General features: G+C 37.4%; 2 protein-coding genes across 8 annotated transcripts in view; one reads left to right on the top strand and one right to left on the bottom strand.

The window, feature by feature from the left end:
• Window positions 1-729: 729 nt before the first annotated feature.
• On the bottom strand, window positions 730-24,445 carry LOC108275023 (anoctamin-9). Of its 4 annotated transcripts, none has more exons than XM_017485558.3 (26): window positions 24,090-24,428; window positions 13,588-14,310; window positions 12,575-12,619; window positions 12,354-12,431; window positions 11,953-12,078; window positions 11,704-11,843; window positions 11,565-11,614; window positions 9,616-9,683; window positions 8,485-8,564; window positions 8,250-8,384; window positions 6,738-6,831; window positions 6,361-6,421; window positions 6,186-6,268; window positions 5,960-6,064; window positions 5,603-5,770; window positions 5,423-5,459; window positions 5,235-5,346; window positions 5,063-5,120; window positions 4,815-4,912; window positions 4,173-4,369; window positions 3,900-4,052; window positions 3,614-3,761; window positions 3,386-3,505; window positions 3,131-3,224; window positions 2,819-2,931; window positions 730-1,248 (listed from the first exon to the last, which is right to left on the bottom strand). In XM_017485558.3, the coding sequence occupies exons 5-26, from the start codon at window positions 12,034-12,036 to the stop codon at window positions 1,218-1,220; spliced, it is 2,229 nt and encodes a 742-aa protein (XP_017341047.1). In that variant the 5' UTR covers window positions 12,037-12,078; window positions 12,354-12,431; window positions 12,575-12,619; window positions 13,588-14,310; window positions 24,090-24,428; the 3' UTR covers window positions 730-1,217. The 4 variants fall into 4 exon arrangements, 3 of the variants coding, with proteins under 3 accessions (XP_017341047.1, XP_017341048.1, XP_017341046.1); XM_017485559.3 differs by having other exon boundaries at window positions 12,591-12,619; XM_017485557.3 differs by lacking the exon at window positions 12,575-12,619 and having other exon boundaries at window positions 24,090-24,430.
• The window catches only part of ano5a (anoctamin 5a), a 38,568-nt gene continuing 30,442 nt past the window's right edge, over window positions 17,577-25,702 (top strand). For 2 of the 4 annotated variants that reach the window (XM_053685586.1, XM_047160129.2), the window contains exon 1: window positions 17,577-17,837. In XM_053685586.1, coding sequence (XP_053541561.1) covers window positions 17,762-17,837 — 76 coding nt within the window. In that variant the 5' untranslated portion in view covers window positions 17,577-17,761. The remainder of the gene's footprint in view (window positions 17,838-25,702) is intronic. The other 2 variants (XM_053685587.1, XM_053685585.1) reach the window with 1 other exon arrangement.

Here is a 25,702-nt window from a genome sequence, read left to right as displayed (position 1 = left end):
GTAAAAGACAAGTCAATAACAAAGAAGAATTTGGGGAAAATTAGTCGAACAATGAGTTGAATAATGAGAGTCAGTTTCATCAGGGTACACGCATCTTTCAATAAAAATATACGTTCATTTGAATTTCATGGTGCCACGCTGACATACCCACCTAACCAGAACAGTGTTTGCATAGTATATACAGACACTGAGCTAGCAACAACAGCTAATGACACCGCTATCATTTCTCATAGCTACTGCAAATCCCTAAAGCTGCCATTTGATATAATAATAATAATAATAATTTAAGAGTTTTTAAAGATTTTTTTTTTTTTTTTGGTCTTATCATGTTATCTTTATTTAGTGATATGTATAGTCCTACAAAAAAGATACCATAGTACAGGACAAGTGTGTGAACTTGTTTATTTTCTGGTTGAAGCCAGGACCCCTAATCAGGTTAGGAAAAGGTTTGAGGTGCTCCTGATTGTTGTTTATTTGTTCATTATTATGTATTGAAGTCAGTAGACCTGCACAATAGGGGGAAATAAACCTGTTCACATTGATCATTGACTTCCTGTTGTGTATCACACTGATTCAACCAAATTTTTCAATTATTTAGGCCAGTATTGTATATACTGTCTTTACTTTTATATAAGGTCATACTGTATAATATATAACATAAAATCTGGTCATCTTACTGTAGCAACTGAAAAAGATTATTAGACTGATTATATAAATCTGCTAAAAATATTATCACAGTTGAGCATTTTTATTTTTTTTTTTTAAAACAGTGTTTGTGTGATATTGTAGAAAAGTTTGCATTTCTAAATCTTTATTCCACAAAATACAAATGTTGCATTGCTGTACATATTGCATCTGTTCAATGCATGAACTGGAAATGAAATTAACAGTCAAATAATTGAAATATATACAAATTACATAGTACACTGTAAATCCAATGTAATACAAAACATGTAGTCTACTAGGGAAAACAAACAAAGACAATGTCATTAATCAACTTTAGCAAACGAGTACTGAATAAATCAAATAGAAACAGTAAGTTAACAGCTGTGCACAGCAGCAAGAATTTCAACTTCAGCCCTTCTCCTGCTGGTAATGGGATCATGAATGGACAGGGTTCATCATTGGATTAGACACTGTAATTCAGTTTATCCTGCAGTTGATTATACTTTTTCTGTTTTCTGGATTGTGGCATCCACTGAAGTTTGCCATTCATTCTATGATCTGAAATGCTGTGTTCTTGCTGGGCTGTAGGAAAAATGTCAATTCATTAAGTCTGAAATTAGGACTTACATGACTCAGGTATCCAGTGCAGTCAACCCTGATCCATAAATGCATAATAGAGGCACAATATAATTTTTTTATTCTTATATATGAATAAACAACACAAATTTTATACTAACAAATTTAACAATACATTTAGAAATTGTGGCTAATGGGTGCTTCACTTACCTGTATATTCAAATAGTCTTCATTCAGACAGACTACCAATGATCATTTTACTAGTAATGAATCTAGTGATTAAGTTTCTATCATTCTTTAAGTCGGGGAAATAAGTATTGAACGAGTCAACATTTTTTTCAGGAAATATATTTACTGAAAAAATGTTGACTTGTTCAATACTTATTTCCCCGACTTAAAGAATGATAGAAAATTAATTAATTAATGATTTCCTTTGATGTATTTTTATTACTTATTACAGCTTATTTGCTGTATGCTTTGGATCGTTGTCCAGCTGGAAGGTCCACCCACGTCTCATCTTCATCATCCTGGTGGATGGCAGCAGATTCTTCTCAAGAATCTCCCGATAAAGGGCTTCATTCATTGTTCCTTCAATTATATGAAGTCTGCCAGTACCATGCGATGAAAAACAGCCTCACATCATGATGCTTCTACCTCCAAACTTCACTGTTGGTGTAGTGTTTATAGGGTGATGTGCAGTGCCATTTCTTCTCCAAACATGGTGTGTCGTGTGACAGCCAGAAATTCCATTTTTCTCTCGTCTGACCAGACTACACTCTCCCAGTATTTCATAGGCTTGTCCAAATGCGTTGTAGCAAACTTTAAACGAGCTTCGACATGCCTTTTCTTTAGTAAAATGGTAATAAATAAATAAATAAAGTAATGGAGTCTTGCGGGTGAGCGTGAGCAGTGGAGTGCATTGCCTATTGTTTTCTCTGTAACGATGGCACCTTCTGCCTCCAAGTGTTTCTGGAGCTTTTTCCGAGGGGTCCTTGGCTCTTGGGCTAGTCTTCTTCCTATTCTTCTGACTCTCTGGTCAGAAGTCTTGCGAGGAAATCCAGTTGATGATGGAGTGATGTTGCTTTCACTTGTTTATAATGGTCCCAATGGTGCTTTGTGACAACAAAAGCAACTAAACTTTTGCATCTAAACTTTTGCACATTCCATGATTATTCATATTTTAATCTCTTTAGTTCATTTAATATAAAGTAACTGTGCATTAACATTTACAGAAATGTTAAATATAATTTTTCAGTAGTGCAGAGGTTGTATCTACCTCTTTCACTTCAAAAATCAACAAAATATATCGATGAGTGTTTGACCAGGGGTGCCTAAACATTTGCATACAACTATAGGGCCTACTGGCAACTAATGTAATTAATCACACAAACCTATTGACAGAATATTAACTCCATGAGAAAATGTATTGTTTGTATATTAAAAAACATCATATTAGAAAAGCAAAATATACAATAAATATAGCTGCTTGGATTGCGCACTCAGTTTGTTGTATATAGTACTACATAATGATACTATAAGCTATGAGGTATAATAGATTGTCATTCTGGTCACTCACCGTAGTTCTTCTTTCAGTCTTCCGAGTTTGTCTTGCAGCCTTGTATTTTTCACCTCTAAGGGAGAACTGGGGACAAACCACCCTGCGATGCACTTACATATCACCACCACATGCTGCTTAGACAAATGTCCAGAACATTTTAGGGAGGAGGAAAAAAGAGACTAAATAGGTCAATCCATATTTAAAATATGATTATTAACAATATCAAAAATAAATATGACCAAAATATGAATGCTCCTGTTAATCACATCATCTTATCCTAAATATCTCTTTACGGCAATATCATCATTTGTTCTTTATGAGCTAAAATACCTCAAAAAGGACGAGGAAGGCAAAGCGGACTGCCTGAATGACCCAAAACTGATTGGTCAAAGTGTAGTCATCATTACTCCTATAGTCTCTATAGCTATAAAAATGACAACAATAACAATGAATGTCACATACCACTGGCTCTCCAGATGCTTATGGCACAATTGGGTAAAAATGTACAGCAAATATTTCTCAGTAGAAATAAAGAACTGCCAGTAAATGTTTAATTAATTAAATTTTTACTAATATTAACAGTACCTGCAGTGTGTCACATTCATGCCATTGTGAATGAGTTGTTGGGGTAAAAAGTCTTTTCTAATGTTCTCATCATTTGTATCAGCGATAGACAGAGAGTTATTAATATAACCAGACATACATCTGTGTGAGAGAAACAGAAAGAATGAGAGTATGATAAGGATGGTTTGACGCTTACTTGATAATTTCAGCATTCTGTGTAGTATAGTGTAGAATATATTTTCCGCATACTCAACACCACTAGCAGTGAAATTAGCGCAGGGTCCATATCGGTAGCGATACACCAGCCGAGGGATAAAATCAGAGGACATGCCGATGACTAGCCCGTTTGCAATGACAGCTAGCACACCAATTGTTTCCAGTACATCTGTCCAAACACCTACAAAATTCACATGATCAACTTGATGTTAAATAAGCTTTATATATATATATATATATATATATATATATATATATATATATATATATATATATATATATATATATATATACACACACATATTCCTTCAGCTCTCACCTATGTCATTTGTCTTCCTGGGAACCAGTCTTCGCTCCAGACTGACCATTTTAATGGCATCCATTCTGATCTCAATGATGTTGTTAAGTAGAGCGAGCAGAGGAGCCAGAGGAAATGCAGCTACAAAGATGGTGGTAAAGCTGAACTGGAGTACTAAGCAGAGGGAAAATACAAAGAGAGTGCAAAAAGAGGTTTTCAGAAACAAATACTGAAAACCTGAATGATGGTGAATCCATGCTGCTTCTTTAAAAAAAAAAAAAAACACGTTTGTACCCATTTCTAGGAATTCATTGAAGAGGCTGAAGGAGTCCACATTATTAAGGTCAAAGTTCCAGAGCAAGTCCTTAAGTTTGCAGCTGTCACACAGATTATCACCTCCTGTACCTTCCATACAGTCCTTCTTTGAACACTGTCTAACCTTCTTCCTCAGCTTCCGACTCTGTCTCCTTTTCAGCCACCGTCTGAACCAACTGTGGAGAGAGTAAATACTATTAAATGTCTAATCATCGTACATTGTTGCTTACTGATAGGTACTTTGTATAATTTGCATTTTAGTTATTTACAGTGTGCTAGACATTATGGAATATGATGACAATCAAACCTGAATACTTGTTTTTATTTTGGTTATAATTACATTTTTGGTTAAATGGTTACTCAGTGAGTAAAAGCAAACAGGCTTTTTTAAATACAATTTTTGTGTGACATCATACATATTGATAAAAGAGTAATTACAAATTAATATTCTCATATGCGTAATCATTCTAAAAATATATTATATAGGCATCCATAAAGTGTGTAATACAAAACACATAAATATGGATTTACATATTTTAGAGCATAGACAATTCACTCGTCCTGTTATCCTCATGAATGACACATTTTGCATCGATTAACAGTTTAATAATCCTGACTTACGGGCCTGAAAACTCAAACACGTTGCTGATGATCTGTTTGAGCAACATGATGATGGCCATCTGAATGAACAGGTCAGTCAGACATCCACTAGGATGACACTAAACACAAGAAACTGTCATATTTGGTGATCTCCACTAGGGGGTGATAGAATCACTATTAGTTTATTCAGATTTTTAAAAAGTATGCACAAGAATTTTTAAATTAAATCTTAGTGATGACTGGTATAAGACTGGATATAAGTAGGTAACCTCCTCTAATCTCCAGATTCCAGCTATCCTCACATATCCACCTGGATGACCGTTTATCCTGCAATAAATTAAAAGAGTAATAGCTATTGGGCCTTCTGGATACTCATACTGGTAGTCATCTATTTATTAGAAAAGACATTCCACAAAGTAAAGCTCTTTAGTGGTTCCTTACCTGCCAAGAAAGAATGCTGTGTATACGAGTGAGGAGAAAAGAGTGAAGAACTGGAAGGTAAACATTTTCACTGTGAAGCTCTTTTCAACAGCAGCATGTGAACGCACCTTCTCTACAATATAAAGAGATAAATGAAATAATGAACTCAGTTAAAGTTAATATAGTATCAGAGTATCTTTTCCACGTACCTAATTCACATAACTTCAGGGCCACTCTGCGATTGATCTGCACAAGAATGATAAGGTAATTAGGATGGTTTACTGGACTATGGATGATAAAATTCTTACTCAAAAAATAATTTTTTATTGGAAATCTAAGATAGAAGTTGAATTAAGAAGATTTATTTTTAAATTTTATTTTTATTTTACCCAAGTCATGATGGTTATTGTGAAGTAGTGCAGCACTGCTCCCAGCATCAACGCCACTGTGTTGCTGTTTTCACAAAGAAAAGGCCATTTGGTTTGCTTAGCAAACTCTACACTGGTTATTACCCTGAACACCACAAGGGCCTGTGCCAACCCAATAATCAGCAGCAACTGTGAACACACACACACACACACACACACACACAAATACAAATACTTTAGGCCTGATGTGTACATCTTGACTTTGTATGCAATGATGAGATCTGTTTGGAAAAAAAAATTCCAGTTTCCAACTCTTGCTCCAAATGCTTAACTGCCTGTGTTACAGGGAAGTCCTAGAAGTTAGTGGGATATCCTCACCATGAGTGTCATTAGCACCATAATTAGTGTACTGCGCAGATATGAGTGACTGTACTTCATTGACTTGCAATTAAGGTCATTGACTATCTCCAGTATCAGCTCCTCCTGCATAGAAATAAAAATGGAAGGATCGATAAATACCTATTCAGTACAACATAAGGTACCATAATTGCTGCTGCCATTGTATAATGTACGAAAAAGGACACCAGTTATATATTATTCCTACCTCTTCTTCACACCAGTCAAAAACTTTCCACTCACAGACATATGAGGCTGTGTGGCGTTTCCAGAACTCTAGAAACACTGTAGCTGAAGGGAATGGCAGGAGTTATATAACGTTCAAACTGCAAATGGAAATGCTATGGAAGTTTCGAAGACTATAAGCAGAAATTAGAACTTACCCCAGACTGCCATGAACATAGCAAATGCGACTGTTCCTTCATTGTCAAACAGTGTGCTCACCTGCGCAAAGTGAATGGACAAAATATGACATCTTAGTCTCTGGACACTGACCATCATGTACAAAACATCAAAGCCCATCAGTTCAGAGTGTATTTCATCCCTGTGCTAGAGTATGTTTGTAATCCATGACTTTGTCTATACCAAAACCAATCAAGGTTTTAATGATTTGATGATTAAAAGATTGAACTCTGCATTCTAGGACAAGGTCTGGTAAATAACCGAATAACCTGCATTACAAGCAAAGACAATTCAGTAACCTTCCAGTGGTATTTGATCTACGTATAACAATATGTTTGATACACTCTTGTGAGAATACCTTCGCGTATGTGCATGTATCAGAGAGCCGCCAAACCTTACATCTCTTATCACACAGCGGGCACATAATAGCATCTGATTTACACACCTCCTGTCTATGACACAAACGTGCACACACACACACACACAAAAACACAAACATATGAAGTGACATGATACATTAGAATCCTATAGAAAGATTCTACAGATAATATTATGACGTCCAGATCAATGTTGCGTCATGTTTGAGTAAGAGCTCAGTGTTAGAAGTGTTGGATAGGACTATGCATCAGAATCAAGGTTGGTATCAAACTGATTTTTAGCTGCTAATTTTTCTATGATGTTAAAAACCTAGGTGAATATGGTTGGATTTGCATATGCACAACATTCTATGATTTAACTAACATAAGTTAAATCACAGAGTATATATTTGATCATTCATCTCTGTAAAGGCAATTCATCTTTTTTTCTTTTGGTGTATGTGATATCTCTATACAGTGTTGCTATATTTGCTAGCGTATATGTGGGTAATAAACCTCGCCATTTCCATCAGCAAGGTTTTGATAACTCACAGGCATTTATGTTGGGCACATATTTTGTGTGACAATGTTTCAGGATGTGGTTTCCTAATACTCACTTGCTCTATGAATATCTGGCTAGCCGGCTTTCTTAACGCAACTTCATGATTGAACTGCTGCCACAGAGCATGAGCTGTGGTTATTACACAATGCGGAATCTGTGGTATTGCCCAAAAGCTGTTTTCTAAGTACTGTTTGAGAATGTTTTACAGTGTATGCTGCTATGATGCAAATAACATCTTTCACCAAGAAATGGTGAATCTTTGCCAAGAAATGGTGATTCTCTGAACACCAACAATGTCCTAGTCATGTGATCAGCAGCAACTAAATACATGGCAATACCAACAAACACTTTGTATGTAATACCAGATTTAATTTAAAATGCACTGCGCTTCTTATGTGCATTTGCATGTGATAACTACAGGTATGAGTGACTGTATTTCTTGTTTGGCTTATGTGCATGCTGGTGAATTGACTCTTCTGACTCTTCTGTGTCCAACTTAGGACAAAATATCTTAGTATATTAAGATATTTTCAAAGGATCTGTGGCTGTGAGTAAGTGCTACAAAATGGTTTGCAAAAAGTATCGGGATGTTGTCAAGTACAATTATTGACATATTGTACAAAGGCTCAATCATTCCAGCTGTCATGGTCATGTTTGGATTAGTTTCAATGGAACGTGTGTTTACCGTGCCTCACATCCTATTATGTCATATTCATAACAATATCTCAAAATGTTTGCAAATTACACGTTTAAGAAACACTATAGATAAAAACTCAAATGCAATTCTATTAATCAGATCACATAAGCCAACCTCATTTGTTATAAAAAAGAAATAAATCAAATAATTGACAGATTAGACAATCTGTTAAGAAGTTTACATTTATAATGTTGTTATATAATAATAATAATAATAATAATAATAATAATAATAATAATAATAATAATAACTTACATTACAGGGTTGAAATTGAAGAAAAATAGGCCATAAAGGAAGACTATGACCCCCAGCAGAGCAGCAGGGATGAGCAGAAATGTGTACCAGCCCAGCCACAGGAAATACAGAGCCACCTTTTCTCCAAAGTAGTGTCTTAGTAAGCACAAACAAATAGGGAATTATCAGCCTTCTTATCAGTTTCCAACACATTAAATAGATATTGATACGTATTGACTAGATTAATGTACAATACCTTACATCAGTTATGGGTTGTCCATGAAAACAGGCAGTCCATCTAGCCCAACTCTTTCTCAGTTCTTTCTGTTCCTCTTTCTTAAGTGGAAAAAATAAAAAAGGAGCATAATTACTAACTGTGTTTAACGTTGATGTTATTGTGATACCTATAACTTTTTCTTTCACCTGCCTCTACATACATCATGGTGTGCCTTCCTATAATAGCCACTAACTTTGTAATTTGTTCTGGATTCCTTTTGACAGATTTCAGTAGATAGCTTTCCCAGGCATGAGACCAAATAATAGAGAGAATTAATTCTCCATTTTAGATGGGAAGTAGGAGTATTATTTGTACTGTATATTGCAACAGTAAGGGAAATTCTAAGGAAACTGAGACTTCCTTCTCTTTATAATGATAATGAGTCTTTATTGGTCACATATACATACGCATAGTGAAATTCTTTTCTTTTCATACCCCAGCATGTCAGGAAGCTGTGGTCATAGCACAGGATCAGCCATGATACAGCACCCCTGGAGCAGAGAGGGTTAAGGGCTCAAGGGCCTAACAGTAGCAGCTTGGCAGCGCTGGGGCTTGAACCTCCAACCTTCCGCTCAGTAACCCAGAGCTTTAAATGCCAAACCACCACTGCACCTTCATGTACACACATAGATCTATACATATTTCCTCCCTTGAAATGCTTTGCCATGCTTTTAATGCACCTGCCTTCAGTTGCTGATTGTTTGTGAGTCTTTCTGCCTTCAGTTTTGTCTTCAGTAAGTGAAGAGCATGCTTAATTGGGTTGAGGTCCAAATGCAAATTCAACTTGGAATCAACTCCTTAATTTGTCATGAAATAATGAGGAAGCAGGCCACAAAACTGCTTTTATCCAGTCAATTGTCCAATTACTTCTGAATATGTGAAAATGGAGGGACTCTGTAATAAATGGCTATAATTCCTAATTGGTTAAACGCCTTCAATTAAAGCTGAAAGTCTACACTTCAATCACATCTTGATTGCTTCATTTAAAATCCATTGTGGTAATGTACAGAGGCAAAATTATGTCCAAATACATATGGACCTGACTATACGACACAAGAAATTAGAAAATATTTTTGAATAGCAAGAAGACAACAACAAAGTAGTTCAAACCTCATGGAGACAAAATTGAGTCTGAAATACATTCTCTTTGATGAGGTCTGATAGATACTCTGGAACACCTAAGAGTCATGAAAACACATGATATATTAAAGAAAAAAAATGACCACCTCATTATGAGTCAAATATATGCACATCTGGTCAAAGAAGTTTATCTATCTATCTATCTATCGATCTATATCTATATATATACAGATAGATAGACAGATAGATAGATAGATAGATAGATAGATAGATAGATTATGTACAGATATACTATTATATACCGTATAGACACTATTTTCATTTTAATAACTTTTATACATATATACACCCTCCTTCAATTCTGTTTTTATTTATTACTGCCTAAACATGACAATGGCGTTCTCTTCACCAACATCTACAAACAAACAAATAACCTCAGGTGACAACAAAAAATAAAACACTACAGATTTCATTATGTAGTCGTTTTTTTTCCAAAAAGTAAAAGCAACATTCATAAACTGTTTGGGGAAAATAATTTAGTAACATGAACAACCACCTTTAGCAACAATAGTTTGAAGTAAACATTTTCTGTAGGAGTTTAAAAGTCTCTTACATCATTTTGGAGAAATTTTGGCCCACTCTTATTTACATTTCTTCAGTTCATTGATGTTTGAGGGCATTCATATATGCACAGCTCTGTGATTATGTACAGCTCTAATGATCCATCCACACAATATCAATATATGGGGTTGAGGTCTGAACTTGGCCAGTCGAACACCTTGACTTTTTTCCTCTTTAGCCATTCAGATGTTGATTTGCTGGTATGCTTGGGATCAAAATCCTGTTGCCCAGCTTAAGCTGCTGGACATATGGCCTCAGATTTGTCTCAAGAATATTCTGGTATAAAGTGGAATTCATCACTGTCTCAGTGACTGCAAGTTTCGCAGGATCAGTGGCTGCAAAACAAGCCCAAATCATTAACCCTCCACGCCATGCTTGACAGTTGGTATGGTGTGTTTGTGATGATATGTTGTGTTCAGTTTTTGCCAAACATGGTGCTGTCCATGATGACCAAACATATCCACCTTGGTTTCATCATTCCAAAGGATATTGTTCCAGAATTTCTGTGGTTTACAATTTTGCAAATCTACATTGTACTGCTATATTCTTTTTGAAGAGAAGGCTTTTCCTAGCCACCCTTACATGAAAGCCCTATTTGTTCAGTCTTTTTCTGATTGTGCTTTCATGAACATAAAAATTTAATGTGCTTACAGTGTCAAGGTAGGTCACATGATGTAGCTCTTTGGGTTTTCTTTATATCTCTGAGCATTAAATGAACTAATCTTGGACTAGATTTGCTGGAACACCTACTTCTGGGAAGATTGGTAATTGTCTTGAAGGCTCTCCATTGTAAACAATCCTTGTCATTGTAGAATGGTGAAATTCAAATGGTCTGGAGATGGCCTTATAACCCTTCCCAGATTGATGAGCAGCAACATTTGCTTCTCTGAGGTCATGGCTGATGTGTTTTCATCTTGGCAAGATGAAGACACACACCTGAGTGCTCCAAAACACCAAACTGGCACAAAAATTCTGCTTTTATAGAGATAGTCACACTGACTTTGATGATTTGCAAATCTTGTGCCTTTCTCTAGTACCACCTGGCTCCAAATTTCACTCTTAATGATGTTCATGAAGTTCAGTTTACTTTTTGGGAAACAGTGACTACTTATTGAAATCTGTTATGAGTTTTTTTTTTTTTGTCCCCTGAGGTTATTTGTTTGTTTATGGACAATGAAATACACATATTCAATCGAGAGTGTCCAAACTTTGACTTGGATTGTATTAAGCAATGTGAGAATATGCAATGCCTTACTACAATGCATGATTGCTCATTCTACTGAATTACTGGACAGAATACACAATTCAGACTTTGAAATAATGCTAGAGCAATGATATGCTAATAGACGAGAACTCACCATCAGTGTCTATGCTGGTGTGATGCAGGATGTAGTCAACTATCCGTATCCTACAACAGACATTGGATTCTAAATTACCCTGCCTTATAATGTAGTAGGCCACTGTCCTAAGCATGTATGTGTGTGGCTGTGTTAATACCTTGCTGCTTGTGGTATATTTCCCTGCTGTTCACAGCTCCAGTTACACGCATCAGACACTTTAAGCAGATATCTGTACGTCTCAAATATCTCTTTTGGGGCTTTAATGCCATAAAAAACTTTATCATCATCAGCAATTTTCTGCAACACAAAATATATCATCAGTTTAAGTCATGTACATATATCTAAATTTATTCATGTAATTTATCAGAACATTTTTAATAAGTTCCAACACCATAAATAAAAGCACCGTTATCTGTAAATTCTTGTCTTTCAAAGCTTTGATGAAATCCCTTTTCTTCCTGAAGTTCTCTTTTCTGCTATCTTCATGCATTTCCTGTGCCACCAGAACATAGTCGAAGGACTTTGGGGAGTGCTAAGGTGAAGCCAGGATTTGAGGTATGTTAAAACGATGTCTTACATACATTGTTAAAAACCAGGTAGGAATTTAAATAGTATTAGTTTTGGAATACTATCAAAACAGAACACAATGCATAACATGTGCATTCTACCATTATGTTTATTCAGACAACTGAAATCTTTCTGTGACATGTTTACCTACTACAGTAAATCAACCCAATGAGGGAAGTGCAAACAAACAATTAAAAATACCATGTTTACAGTTATGGTATGTGGTGCAATGACTCTTACCAAAGGAAGTGTAGAAAGGCTCCCAGTGCCATTTTCTTTTTTCACCACCCCGATAGCCTCCAATAGTTCGATGCTTCCCTGAAACACCATGAATGTATACAGAATTACAGTATCACATTACCAAACATAAACTTTGTCAACAGAGTACATGTCAGCAAAAAGCACACAGCAAAAATAAAAACAAACTACTCTCTGACCAATAAATGTGCATTTGTTTTTACCTCTCATTGTTTTTACCTCTCAGTGCATTTGTTTTTACTACCTGCCTGAAAAGGAAAACGAAAACCACAATGACGGCATTGATTAAAAGAAAATGTATCTCCTAACAATGAATGGAATGCGTAGTACTGAACATAGTATTTGTTTGGTATCATGGGAGAGGCTTTTTAGAATGAATGCCAAGTCCTTCCTACAACTGTTTGAAGCAGTTGTAGGAACTGTCCTACACAAAGATGATTCTTAAAATCTTTAAATATCTTTTTTGTTGTTGTACAGCAGTGTTGCATAACTGAATGCATTTTAATATAATTCAAATCTATACTGATTCATCACTTTAGCAGATTGAGAACAGCTCTCAGTTCCTCAGTATCACTAAGAATGACATGTGATTAGGGTGGTGTCTATACTGACAATATTCTAGACAAAAGAGTTTACATACTTTGCTAAGATCTGACATTTGATTAGGAAAAGCTTGTTTTGGTCCATAGTAAACTTTACTACACCTTTTCACCCCAGATTGAACATAATAATTATTATAATAAATAGTAATAGTACTAATAATAGTAGTAGTAACATAGTATCTCTAAATTTGATAACTTATTTAATATCCTGTTTTTAAGGAAGTGCTTTTTAAGTGCACAAGAAAGTCTGAAAGTTCCCACGGGGGGAAAGGTATCTGTCAAATGGCATAAACATAACATGATGCAAAATGTAATATCAATTCAAGACTACAACTATTTGATATTGTGTGTCTTGAAGGAAAAAAAAATGAAAGAGGGAGGGGGAAAAAATAATATAATTAGAATGGTCATCAGTGTTCATCGGTGTTCAAGTTAGACAGCTACAGCTATCTATAACAAACTTTTGTGTAAATATAGCGTTCAGTAACTATACTGCTTTAACACCTTCTGAAACTCATTTGCCAACGTGGTGTTCATTTTCCTCAATTATGTTCAGTAGGCTGTGTTTTAATTAACCCAAAGCAATGGCATGTGAGTGCAGTTTTCCCCCTCACCTGTCTCCTGTGAGTCATTTTGCGCGCTATCACTGAGGGTGACTCCAGATACGGGAACTGTCCAGTGGAAATGTTCTATTACCTGGAGCAGAGCTGTTCGTCCTTCGGCATGAACTTTAAGTCTGACCCATTGTCAACCCTAAGTATTGCCTACTTCCGCACTTCCTGAGCATGAAATCTCTCTATCTGTGACTGGAATGTCACCTGTCGGCATACTGGGACGCGTCACGTTTCAGTTAGAAGGTAAAGGTTAGCACGTTAGCTAACTAAACAAAGAGCGTCTCATTAAGTGTCCAATGAGCAAATGCACTATTCCAGCACTCGGTCGGTTTGGCAGTGTTTAAGAAAGGAACAGGAACATATGTGTGAAAATAGGGACCAAACAAATGGTGATATGGATCTAAAGGTCGGGACAATTTTCTGACACTTGATGGCAGCAGAGGCTAAACTAAAGAAGCTCTGGCTTGCATTGTGTTTATTATGGTCTGTCAGTACGTTGTAATAGGAGCCATTTTACTTTTTTTTCCTTAATAGGGGAGAATGGGGTTGGTTGTCTCAGTATCTGTATCTAGTACGCCATGGGATGCTGTTATATATAAAATGTTGATAATCCAATATTAAGCTGTAAGAGAACGGTATCTCTGTGTTTTCTTATCAAGATATTTGATGTGCATTGTTCTTCAAAATTTGGCTCCATGCCTCGTTTCATTCAGCTTGCATGACCTGCAAAAAAGAAATAACACTGAAGCGGCTCATAGTACCAATTACTCAACATTTCCACACTATCTAGAAATTCACAGCAGGCCTGTAGTGTAATACCTGCCCGCTTCCTACATGCACCACTGTGCAGTACGCATGGGCTCACATCTCAGTGCTGAAATGCTAGTTAAAATGGACGCCTATCTGCTGCTTTTCATGCAAGGCAGACCCACATATAAAAAATATTATATAAAACACGTAAGATGTTGGCTTTCAGCGTGATTCAATAATTGACTTCAAATTCCGAAATGCATCACCCAGTGTAAAGAACTACAAATATGTTAGAAAAAAAGAAAAGTCATTGGAAAGTGAAGACAGGGAGATGGGAGACTAAGGACATGTATGTTCTTGGAGGAGATACACTCATATGAGTAAATGTCTTTCATAACATTATGCTTTTTTTGGGGGGGGGGGGGGGGGTGTCAGAGAGGGATGTAATGTAATGAGTTTAATAAATATTCACCTAGTCTTGAAATCAGTGTACATTGCTGGCCAGTAAAAGTGTGAGCTGATGCATGTGTATGTTTTCTGCTGAACCATATGGCCAGGCCATGGGACTGTGTGTGCTAGTTGTAAAACTAGGGAATGACATGACAGGGGAACAACCAAACGTGTAACATCTCCAGTTTACACATATGACACATCATTCACAACAACATATTGCTCATCACATACATTAGACTCACTTTTATATTCAACTTTGGCAAACAAAGGCATCAATGTCTATTCTTCTCTTTGCAATTTACCTATATCCTCTGGGATCTGCCATCCACTGACCTCAAGACACTCGGTAGACGGTTTGGGGACTGGGACGTCCAAAAACCTCGCCAAATGCTGCTGTCAGCATGATTTTCTAGGGCCTTTGGTCCCACCTTGCAACAGACTATCATCAAAGTCTGGCAGTGGCTGCAGAACATATTGGCTTGGGCCTTGGGTCACAACAGGAAATAACGTTTCCTGTTACGGTCATGGTACAAATAACATTAGCATCTGCATTTGTATTAGCATCCACCAGATCACATGCACAGAGCACAGGTAAATCTCTTCCTAGAATCATGTCAGAATCAAATATCCCCTAGGCCTAACAGTGGATACAACAGAATTGCTTCTGTACGCCTGTTCTATTTCTTTTGTTAGTGACTAGGAAAGTTCTGCTTATGGCAAGTTCTGTTTTGCCCTTGTTATAACCGTTTGGGAAGGCAGTCCTGAAAATCTTAGACCAAAACTTTACCTAATATTTAGATGCTATTTAAATACCAAAGGCATCAGGCCTAGCACTATGTCCTCTGTTATAACATCTACTGTCCTGACTTTAGAACACCAGTCTTAACATTTTTCTTTAACATCTTTACCCCTATATAATCATAAAGTAGATTAGATCTAGACCACCCTATCGGTTATTGCTGACCTACCCATGGTTTACCTCACATCTGTCTTGTCCTCAGTCTCAATCATTTGGAAACATGGTAGCAAGAATGGAGGAGCTGAGGTTTAGGAAATAAGCACCTATAGCACTATTTCTGACCTTTTTGCCACACCCTTGGACAAACCATGGTGTAATTGCTAGGCCAAAAGGGTGTACTAACCACATGAAGGGCAGATCTGACCAACAGTGTCTATATACATAGACTATATACAGGGACAGAGAAAAGGACCAAGTTCAACATGTGTACAATTTCAAACTATTTCAAACCTGCTTTAAACTCAATGGGGATAAGCATGTACAGTATCAAAACTAAATGTCCTGCTATTTTTTATCTTGTTCTTTAACTTAAAAAAATAGTTTAAATTGAAAAAGTTACTACATCTGTGTGGCAAGCACTGCCTGATTAAACAAAATAATCTGCATGAAGCAGGAGGGAAATTGTATGTGCTATAAAACAACACAGAAGAAGAAAATGGTTAGGATTCAGATTAACCACTGGGATAATGAGCTAAAAGGGAGGTGCCAAAATTATCAGAGTGAAATTCTCCTAATGCAATGTGCATCTGTGCTTTAACAGTAAGAAGCAGGGTTTCAAGGTACATCAATCTCTCTCTCTCTCTCTCTCTCTCTCTCTCTCTCTCTCTCTCTCTCTCTCTCTCACACACACACACACACACACACACACACACACACACACACACACACACACACCACTACAACTGGGCTTTAAAGGAAAGCAGCTTAATGATATCAGAGTAAAGTGAACATGAAAAGCAGCAGGAGGATATTTATAACTTTGTTCATTTCTAGAATCTCAAAGATATAATCCGTATAAAAATAAAACCTAAAAAATATTTATTATATGTTGTTATTGGTATGTTTTTGTAACTATCTCATTGAAAGGATTCAGGGACTTGACTGTCTTCTTTCTTTAGATGTGTGTGTGTGTGTGTGTGTGTGTGTGTGTGTGTGTGTGTGTGTGTGTGTTTCACATTTTAGTTGCTTAGTTGGTTTTTATAGAAATAGTTCACAAATGAGTACAGAAATCACATTCATTTGTAAAGGTCAAGCAAAAATATTTTAATTACACTAGTTAGTTTAGAATGCTAAATCTGTGTGATCTTGAATAAATTTTCCAAAAACAATCAAACAAACAAACAAATAAAACCTTTTAATACGTGTCATATCAATCAGTGTTATACCAACTCCTGAAATAATGAGAAATCTTTTTCGAAGATATCCTTTTCTCCGAAGATATTGTGTTCCCCTTAGATACTATCTGAAGTGATAAATTTGATGTGGGTTTTGTTGTTGTTGTTGTTGTTGTTGTATAATGTTTAAGGACCATTGTGATTTTGCTTCAGATATTACAGAGTTCTCTGCGTTTGTGTGTGTATATGTAGGTTTCTCCCCTGTTTTTTTTTTTTTTTACTGAACAAATGATACACATACAGATATAACTTTTCTCAGGACCACACACACACACCCACGCACACACACACACACACACACACACACCTCAAGAGAAAAACCAGTCAGTCACCTGTCTGACAATTACAATAGTTTGAAACTATGGTTTACGAATAACAAATATAATATAAAATAATTTTAAAAAACATATTTACATAATTTTTTATAACTTATTTTTTAATCAAAACATTATATATTTGAGATTCAAGGAATTAACATCCTTATGAAGGATTCCCCTCTTGCTGGTTTTCACTTTCAGCTTTACGCCGATGCCATTATACTACTCCCCTTTAAAGCACAGCTGTGTGTGTGTGTGCGTGTGTGTGGTTAGTGGGTTGTGTTCTAGCTGAAATACCCATGTAAGATGACTCTGACGCTGAAGCGACATGAGGAGCCTTTAGCAAGCAGGCCGCTGCTTTAGAGAGCTGAGGTCTGGGGCGTGGGCTGCATTAGAGAGCCCCTCTGTAGAAAACGAACCTTTTCTTTATCTTCTCTAAACTTTTGAAACATTTTAACATCATGAGTCGAGGCACGGGAAAGTCCGCCCAGGACACGCTCATTGAAATGAGCGAGACCGCTTCTCAAGGTGGAGGGGGTAAGTCTGACAAACTTTTTCATTTCCCGAGACGCGATTTCGGTCACGAAATCAGACGAGGATTTTCCCCGAGACTGTAAACTTCAGCTTCGCCTACTATTCAGCTGTTTAGACTAAATTAACTGCTACTCAGACTCGTTATTATGTGTAACCGTTATCTCATGGTAGATATGTTTTTAATCGAAGTTCTGTGTGTGCGCCATTTCTGATTCTACGTTTCATAAAGTCAGCCTGTGTGGTTTATGGTGAACATCTCAGACATGTAGAGCTGGAGAATAAAAACATGCTGAAAGTTAAACAGGTTGGGTTTCTAATGCCTTTATTTATTTATTTATTTTAAATATTTATTTATTTATTTATTTAAATTTTAAATATAGATATATAGCCTATTAGAAAAAGTAGGCCTAGGCGTGTAGGTCAGGAGACTTGGATACTGTGTATAACGGATTCTGAGATAAATATGCCGGAGAATATGACTGCTTTTTACAGACGTGTGCAACAGGTCACCAGTTTGTGATTCAAAGTATGCTTTCACATGCAAAGTATGTGTAAGTGTGTAAGTAGGTTTCCCTTTAAAACACTGCCTGCCTCAAGATATGAATCTTTTTTTAGGATTCTCTCTCTCTCTCTCAGTGGAAATGCTATGTCACTCCGTTAGAGCTGTTGCTATTTACAAGTCTGAGAAAGTCCTTCTAAGTAAACAAAGAAAACTCAAAGCTACAAATCTAACACACTTGCACATCTAGACTCAATCAAACAAGACTGTCAACATCTTGCCATTTTCTTTAAAGGTGTTTTCCATTACACAATAATTTAATTACAGGGTATGAAATTTCATATTTCAACCAGTGTTTTCTTCCAGTGTTGATCAGCCAAAAAAAAAAAAAAAAAAAAAAGAAGTCGTCATAATCTGGCGTTCATCCTTCAAACCTTTTTGTTAACATATTTAAATTTCCAGACCATTTGCAGCATATCCATAGAGTCGCAAAAAAATATGTATATATTAAAAGTGATGATTAAGTCATTAAAATTGATTATGAGGATAGCGCTGACATGAATTAGATTCGGTTTAAGGTTTCCGATTTTGGATGCAGTGTCAGTAGATTAGACATCAAAATGTCCATTTGATTGCATCCGATTTGCATTGTATTGAAATAATTGTAGTCTATTAAGGGAAAAAGAATGCTACTAATTTTAAAGCATGAGGTAACTGCTTGAGAACCGAGTACATATACACACAATTATAGACACTCAGTTGCCATTGCACATGTAATTGATTTTATGTTTGCAGTCAGATTGTTGAGAATGTAGGAAGAACATTACATCTTGGCACTTTACCCCATCATCACCGCACCATGTAAATACAGACATACTTTGCACTCTGTTATCACACAGTGATAGAGATAGAGATAGAGCGCCTGGGAACTTTGTTTTCAGCTTTTGCAGAGTGGTTGCCATGGCGATAGAGGAGGAGAAGAGGAAATGCACTTATTTGACATTGCCAGACATCTGCAGGCGCCTACAGCATTGAATTCACATCCGTTTTCATTTTCACAACACATATTGTTGTATATATATGTACATGTGTATACGTATGTATATGTATCAGACAATGTGATGAGGTGTAAGCTGTCTGACAGCAGCAGGGACTTCCTGAATCAGCAATGTAGAATATGAGGCCATTAGTGTAGAGAAAAGCCACCATGGTTTTTAGTCCCAGCAGAATCGTCCTCTGGTGACTTATCCTGGTGCCATCTCTGTCTCACCAGTGACCTTCTGTGTGTAAGGTGTGTCACAACCTGATTATGAGATACTAGCAGTTGTAAATTTTACAAATTATCTACAAGGACAAAGGCTTGTTATCTTATGATTAGTTTATGGTCAACTAAGAATTTTGGGCTAGTCAGTTAACAGTATTATCATCCTAAAGAACTTACAATATTAGAATATTATCACTCTAAAGAACTTAAATTATATTGTTAAAAAAACTCACAAAAATAGTCTGCTCTTATGGATATCAAACAGTTGCAAACACAACACAGGTTTATAAAAATATCTTTATTAAATATAGGTGTGCAACAATTGTTGGCACTCCTATGAATTCATATGAGAAAAATATATTTGACGTATATTCCCACTGATATTTAATGGGGTTTTTTTAATTTTTGAAATTTTTTAGTACACTTTGGTGACTAGGAACAGGAAATTGTTCAACCATAACTTCCTGTTTCACAGCTCTATAAATATGAGGTAACACAGGCCAAATTCCCTTAGTCATTTATAACAATGGGTAAGACCAAGGAATATAGCTGTGATGTGAAGCTCAACAACCTTTTGCTGCACAACATGGGAAGTGGCTTTAAGAAAATAGCACAAGCATTGAAAATGCCCATTTCCACCATCAGGGCAATAATTAAGAAGTTCCAGTCAACTGGAAATGTTATCAATCAACCTGGAATTGGACGTGTGTGTATATTGTCTCAATGCACTGTGAAGAGGAAGGTTTGAGTGGGCAAAAAATCTCCAAGGATCACAGCTGGAGAATTGCAGAAGTTTGTTGCGTCTTGGGGTCAGAAAGTCTACAAAACTACAATCCGATGTCATCTACATCACCACAAGTTGTTTGGAAGGGTTTCATGAAAAAAGCCTCTACTTTCATCCAAATACAAACTCAGGTGTCTTCAGTTTGCCAGACACTACTGGAACTTCAAATGGGTTCTATGGTCAGATGAAACCAAGATAGAGCAGTCATTCATAACAATTTGTAAGACCAAGGAATATAGCTGTGATGTGCGGCAAAGGGTTGTTGAGCTTCACAAAATGGGAAGTGGCTATAAGAAAACAGCACAAGCACTGAAAATGCCCTTTTCATCTTCAGTTTGCCAGACACTACTGGAACTTCAAATGGGATCGGGTTCTATGGTCAGATGAAACCAAAATAGAGTTTTTGGCAATAAACACCAGAGGTGGTTTTGGTGCACACAGAGAGGTAGCCATAAGGAAAAGTATCTCATGCCCACGGTTAAATATGGTGGTGGCTCTTTAATGTTTTGGGGCTGTTTTTTTGCCAGAGGACCTGGACATTTTGTTAGGATACATGACATCATGAACTATCAAATATCAACAGATATTAAATGAAAACCTGACTGCCTCTTCCAGAAAGCTTAAAATGGGCCATGGTTGAATCTTCCATCAGGACAATGATCCAAAACATACATCAAAATCAAAACAAAAATGGTTTACTGACCAGAAAATCATGTCCTGCCATGACCATCCCAGTCCCCTGACTTAAAACCCATAGAAAACCTGTGGGGTGAACAGAAGAGGAGACTCCACCAGCGTGGACCTTGAAATTTGAAGGGTCTGGAGAGATTCTGTATGGAGGAATGGTCTCAGATCCCTCGCCATGTATTCTCCAACCTCATCAGGCATTATAGGAGAAGACTCAGAGCTGTTATCTTGGGAGGTACCACAAAGTATTGACTAAAAGGGTTCCAATACTTGTGGCATACCTATATATAACAAGGATAATTATTTTAAATAAACCTGTGTTTTGTTTGCAATTGTTTGATCTCAAAGTGAATTTCGTACCGCCTGTGAACGTATGTTATTTAGGGACAGACGTTCTGTCTAATGATTCAAATCAGTGTTGGTACACTCCACATCATTGTGAATAGTACATAGAATCTTATTTGTTATGCTTGTTATCAAAAAAGGTGTCATGCTTCTGATTCACCTGGATTTTGAAAATTGTTTTATTCTAGTTGCCTTTTTTTTATTAGTTTTTTTTATATATATACTGCTGTATACATGTAATATAACACATATGGTATGATGCAAGCATTTTAGTATATCTCTTAACATTACATCAGACACTAAATGAATTGAGGTGGGTTGTAAAGGTTTTAGAAATTTCCCTCTGATAGAATGGAAAAACTGTACATGCTTGATTTATGCTTTTATTTACCTAGATACTTGTCTTACAATTTATATATTTTCACACAGTGATCAGTGAATATGAAAGATTAGAAGTGATACAGATGCTAGTACATGCATAAATGCAAAATAAGAAACATCTGTGACGGTTGTGGTTTTTGTGATTGTTCCAACATGATGGGGGCTTTTTTTTTTAGTTCTCATTCTGCTGTTAGGTACCTGCTGTCAAAATCAGGTAGCTCTGTATCCTGCATGTTACACTAGTGTATAGAGTCTCATATCTCTGTGTGTGTGTGTGTGTGTGTGTGTGTGTGTGTGTGTGTGTGTGTGTGTGTGTGTCTGTGTGTGTCTGTGTGTGTCTGTGTGTGTGTGTGTGTGTGTGTCTGTAGCCTCTCTGAAGCCTGTCTGATTTGACATAAAGAGGAAGTTACTTTTTCAGAAGAGGGAGCGTGGGTTTGATTCATTTCAAATGTTAAGATAGATAGAGAGAGAGAGAAAGAGAAATTTATCGATCTCCAAGGGGAAATTCGGTATAATGTAAACTATATTTTATAATTTTTGCATATGATATTATGCCGTACGTTGAATATATTGTTCAATATGCATATCAAACCGAGATCTTCTTATCAAACAATATGATATGCCATATTGTTACACCCCTGGTTGTTATATAGTTTACACAATGGTCATTGTGACCATATTTGGTCAGTGTGATGTTGGCAGTTTTTTTTAAGACAATATAAACTCTGCAAAAAAAAAAAAAAAAAGAAACATCCCTTCGTTCAGGAGACTGTATTTGATAGATAATTTCGAAAATCCTAATAAGCTTTACAGATCTTTATTGGAAAGGGTTTAAACAATGTTTTTCATGCTTGTTCAATGAACCATAAACAATTGTTGCACATGCACCTGTGGAATAGTCCTTAAGACACTAACAGTTTATAGATGGTAGGCAATTAAGGTCACAGTTACAATAACTTAGGACACTAAAGAGACTTTTCCACTGACTCTGAAAAACACCAGAAGAAAAATTCCTAGGGTTCCTGCTCCCCTGCGTGAACATGCCATAGACCTGCTTGCTGGGAGGCAGGAGGACTACAGATGTGTCCAGAGCAATAAACTGCAATGTCTAACACTAACAGTTTATAGACGGTAGGCAATTAAGGTCACAGTTACAATAACTTAGGACACTAAAGAGACTTTTCCACTGACTCTGAAAAACACCAGAAGAAAAATTCCTAGGGTTCCTGCTCCCCTGCGTGAACATGCCATAGACCTGCTTGCTGGGAGGCAGGAGGACTACAGATGTGTCCAGAGCAATAAACTGCAATGTCTGTAATGTAAGACACCTAAGGAGTATTATAGATGTGGTGCATTTACTCAATCCCCCAACCCTCTCTGTTGGCGATGTAGTCTATATGTGAACTGTACTAACTAGGCATGAGACGAATCACTAAAGCCACATTACGAGATATATCCCAGTATGGGCTTCATGAGATAATCTTTACACAAGGTAATATTGACACGTAAAATATTACATTTGATTGCTTTTTTTATAAAGACAACAAATCATACCTCTGTAATAACAGTACATTGTGTTGTAAAAAATTACAAGAAAATGTTCTTACCTCATCAAATCATTTGGCAATGCTTATTATTCCACCAAAAACTGGTTATGCCGCTGGCAGCACAAGACATGACATGCTTCTGGTGTGTTTTTACACATAACTGTGATTACATCAAATGCAGTTGACATAAGGCCCGTATGTATATAGTGGTGTACAGTAACTACCCTTATGATAGCTATTCCACCTATGTGTTGTGAATTCTGAATAGCATGAAAATGTTGCGCAGTAGTGTACTACAGGCCGTTTTGTTATTATATTTTATTTTTTCAAGTTCCACAGGCTAAATGAAACAATGGCAAATGTGTTTGACACATGTGCTATAAAGCTTCCTTTGGATTAGCATAGACTTTTGGACTATTAAGTAAAGCATTACTTTAAGCCTAACAATACAGCTGTATCTCCATTTTATATTGTTATTAAACTGTGGTACAGTCAGTAAAGCCAAAGTTTTGCACATGGTGAGGTCAGACCGTGTGTTTACTAATGTGATTAGAAAGTTCTGTAATTAGGTTAAGTTTCAAACTTCCCAGTTATTTTCCAGCAAAGTACAAATGGCCAGAAATTTTTTAATTAAATATCATAACTTGCCCATTTAAATACAGCCTGGATGGATAAATACCCCGTTATCCAGATAAACCCCAAAACCTCTAGAACCAGTGTTTGATGGAGGCGAGCAGTTAAAACCTACCCAAAACAGAACATCAGGAGCACGGTAACACAGCGAGGAAGTGGAGACTGTATCCAGGCCAGCACAGAACAGGACGGCTGTCACGATTTCCCCTTGAAGCAGGGTGCTCTAAGCGTGACTGCGCGAGCACCTGCTTTTCCGTTGTTGACAGTAGTGACATTTGGACACGTGTGTTTGTTTATGTTTCTGTCATGTCTCCTCCCTGTTCTGTCATTGGCTGGGATTTTCACGTGTGTCTGAATCGCCCTCAGCTGTGAGCATTTACGACACTGATCATGTCCGCTTATATATGTGCGCCTCCCAGCACACAACGCGGAATAATATAGTAGCTTAGTTTAGTGTCCTTACGATAGATAGTCATAGTCATAGTTCATGTTTCATGTTTAGAATCATAGTCATGTTTAGGTTCCTTTGTTTAGATCACACTAGTTTCTCCGCTACCAGTCCCGCGCTATAGTTCATGTTTCTTGTTTTGTTCCTCGACCCTGTATTTCTGTGACTGCGACCTTGATTCCTGCCTCACCCCTTTATGCCTGTTTGCCGATCGCCTGAACCTTGCATGTTAGTGGATCACGTTTTAGATTTGTCTGCCTGTCTCTCTCTTAAATAAAACTCTTCATACTGCGATTGCATCCTACCTTATCTCCGTAACATCACGATACGTGACAGAATTTTCCGCCCATCATGGATGCAGCACGAGAACGGAGAGGACGCAGAATCCGGAGGTCCACACCAATCATCCCCGCCTTGGATTCTATGCAGTTCTCGCAATGGACTTTCATGGACCTTCCCGATCGGTATGATGGCTTCTTTGGTTATCCGGACTATTTTATGATTGACTGCCAGAGTTACTTCTCCAGCCTGTTTGACCCGAAGCCAAGGGAGAAACAATGGATTAAGTTCATGATGTCCTGATTTTTTGGCCCAGTTCGCAAGTGGGCACAGCGAGTAGCAGCCATGAGACCCCTGGTACTGGAGTGTAGTAGGCAGTTTTCGGACTTGTTTCTGAGGGAGTTTGGAGAACCAGGGCAGAGCTGCAACTTGGATGAGCTTCTGAAGGGAGTTAATTTGGCGAACAGTGCTGATCTTCCATTCCATATGCATTATGAGCGGATGAGCCTACAAGTTGTTGTTAACACGGACAACCAAGTCCCTGAGGTCCAAGTCAAGTCTCAAGTCCCTGAGGTCCAAGTCAAGTCTCAAGCTTCTGAAATCCAAGTCAAGTCTCAAGTCCCTGAGGTCCAAGTCAAGTTTCAAGTCCCTGAGGTCCAAGTCCAAGTCAAGTCTCAAGTCCCTGAGGACCGAGTCTACCGACCCGGTCGCCCAAGTTCAGCCCACGCCCAAGTCTACCGCGAGAGGAGTGTGGGTCTCCGTGCGGCCCCGGAGAGGAGCGTAGCTCTCCTCGAAGCAGGAGGGGGGAACGATGTTCACCATGGAGCAGGAAGGCTGAGCGACGTCCACAGCTGACCAGGGAGGCTGAGCGACATCCACAGCTGACCAGGGAGGCTGTGGACGTCGCTCAGCCTCCCTGGGAGGTTGTGGACGTCGCTCCATGGCGAACACCCTACGCTCCTCTCCCTGGCCGCACGGAGAACCACGCTCCTCTCCCTGGC

Source organism: Ictalurus punctatus, chromosome 14 (assembly GCF_001660625.3).
Source record: "Ictalurus punctatus breed USDA103 chromosome 14, Coco_2.0, whole genome shotgun sequence".
Lineage (NCBI taxonomy): Eukaryota > Metazoa > Chordata > Actinopteri > Siluriformes > Ictaluridae > Ictalurus > Ictalurus punctatus.
Note: the sequence above shows the minus strand (reverse complement) of the source record. Positions and strands in the feature narration are given on the sequence as shown.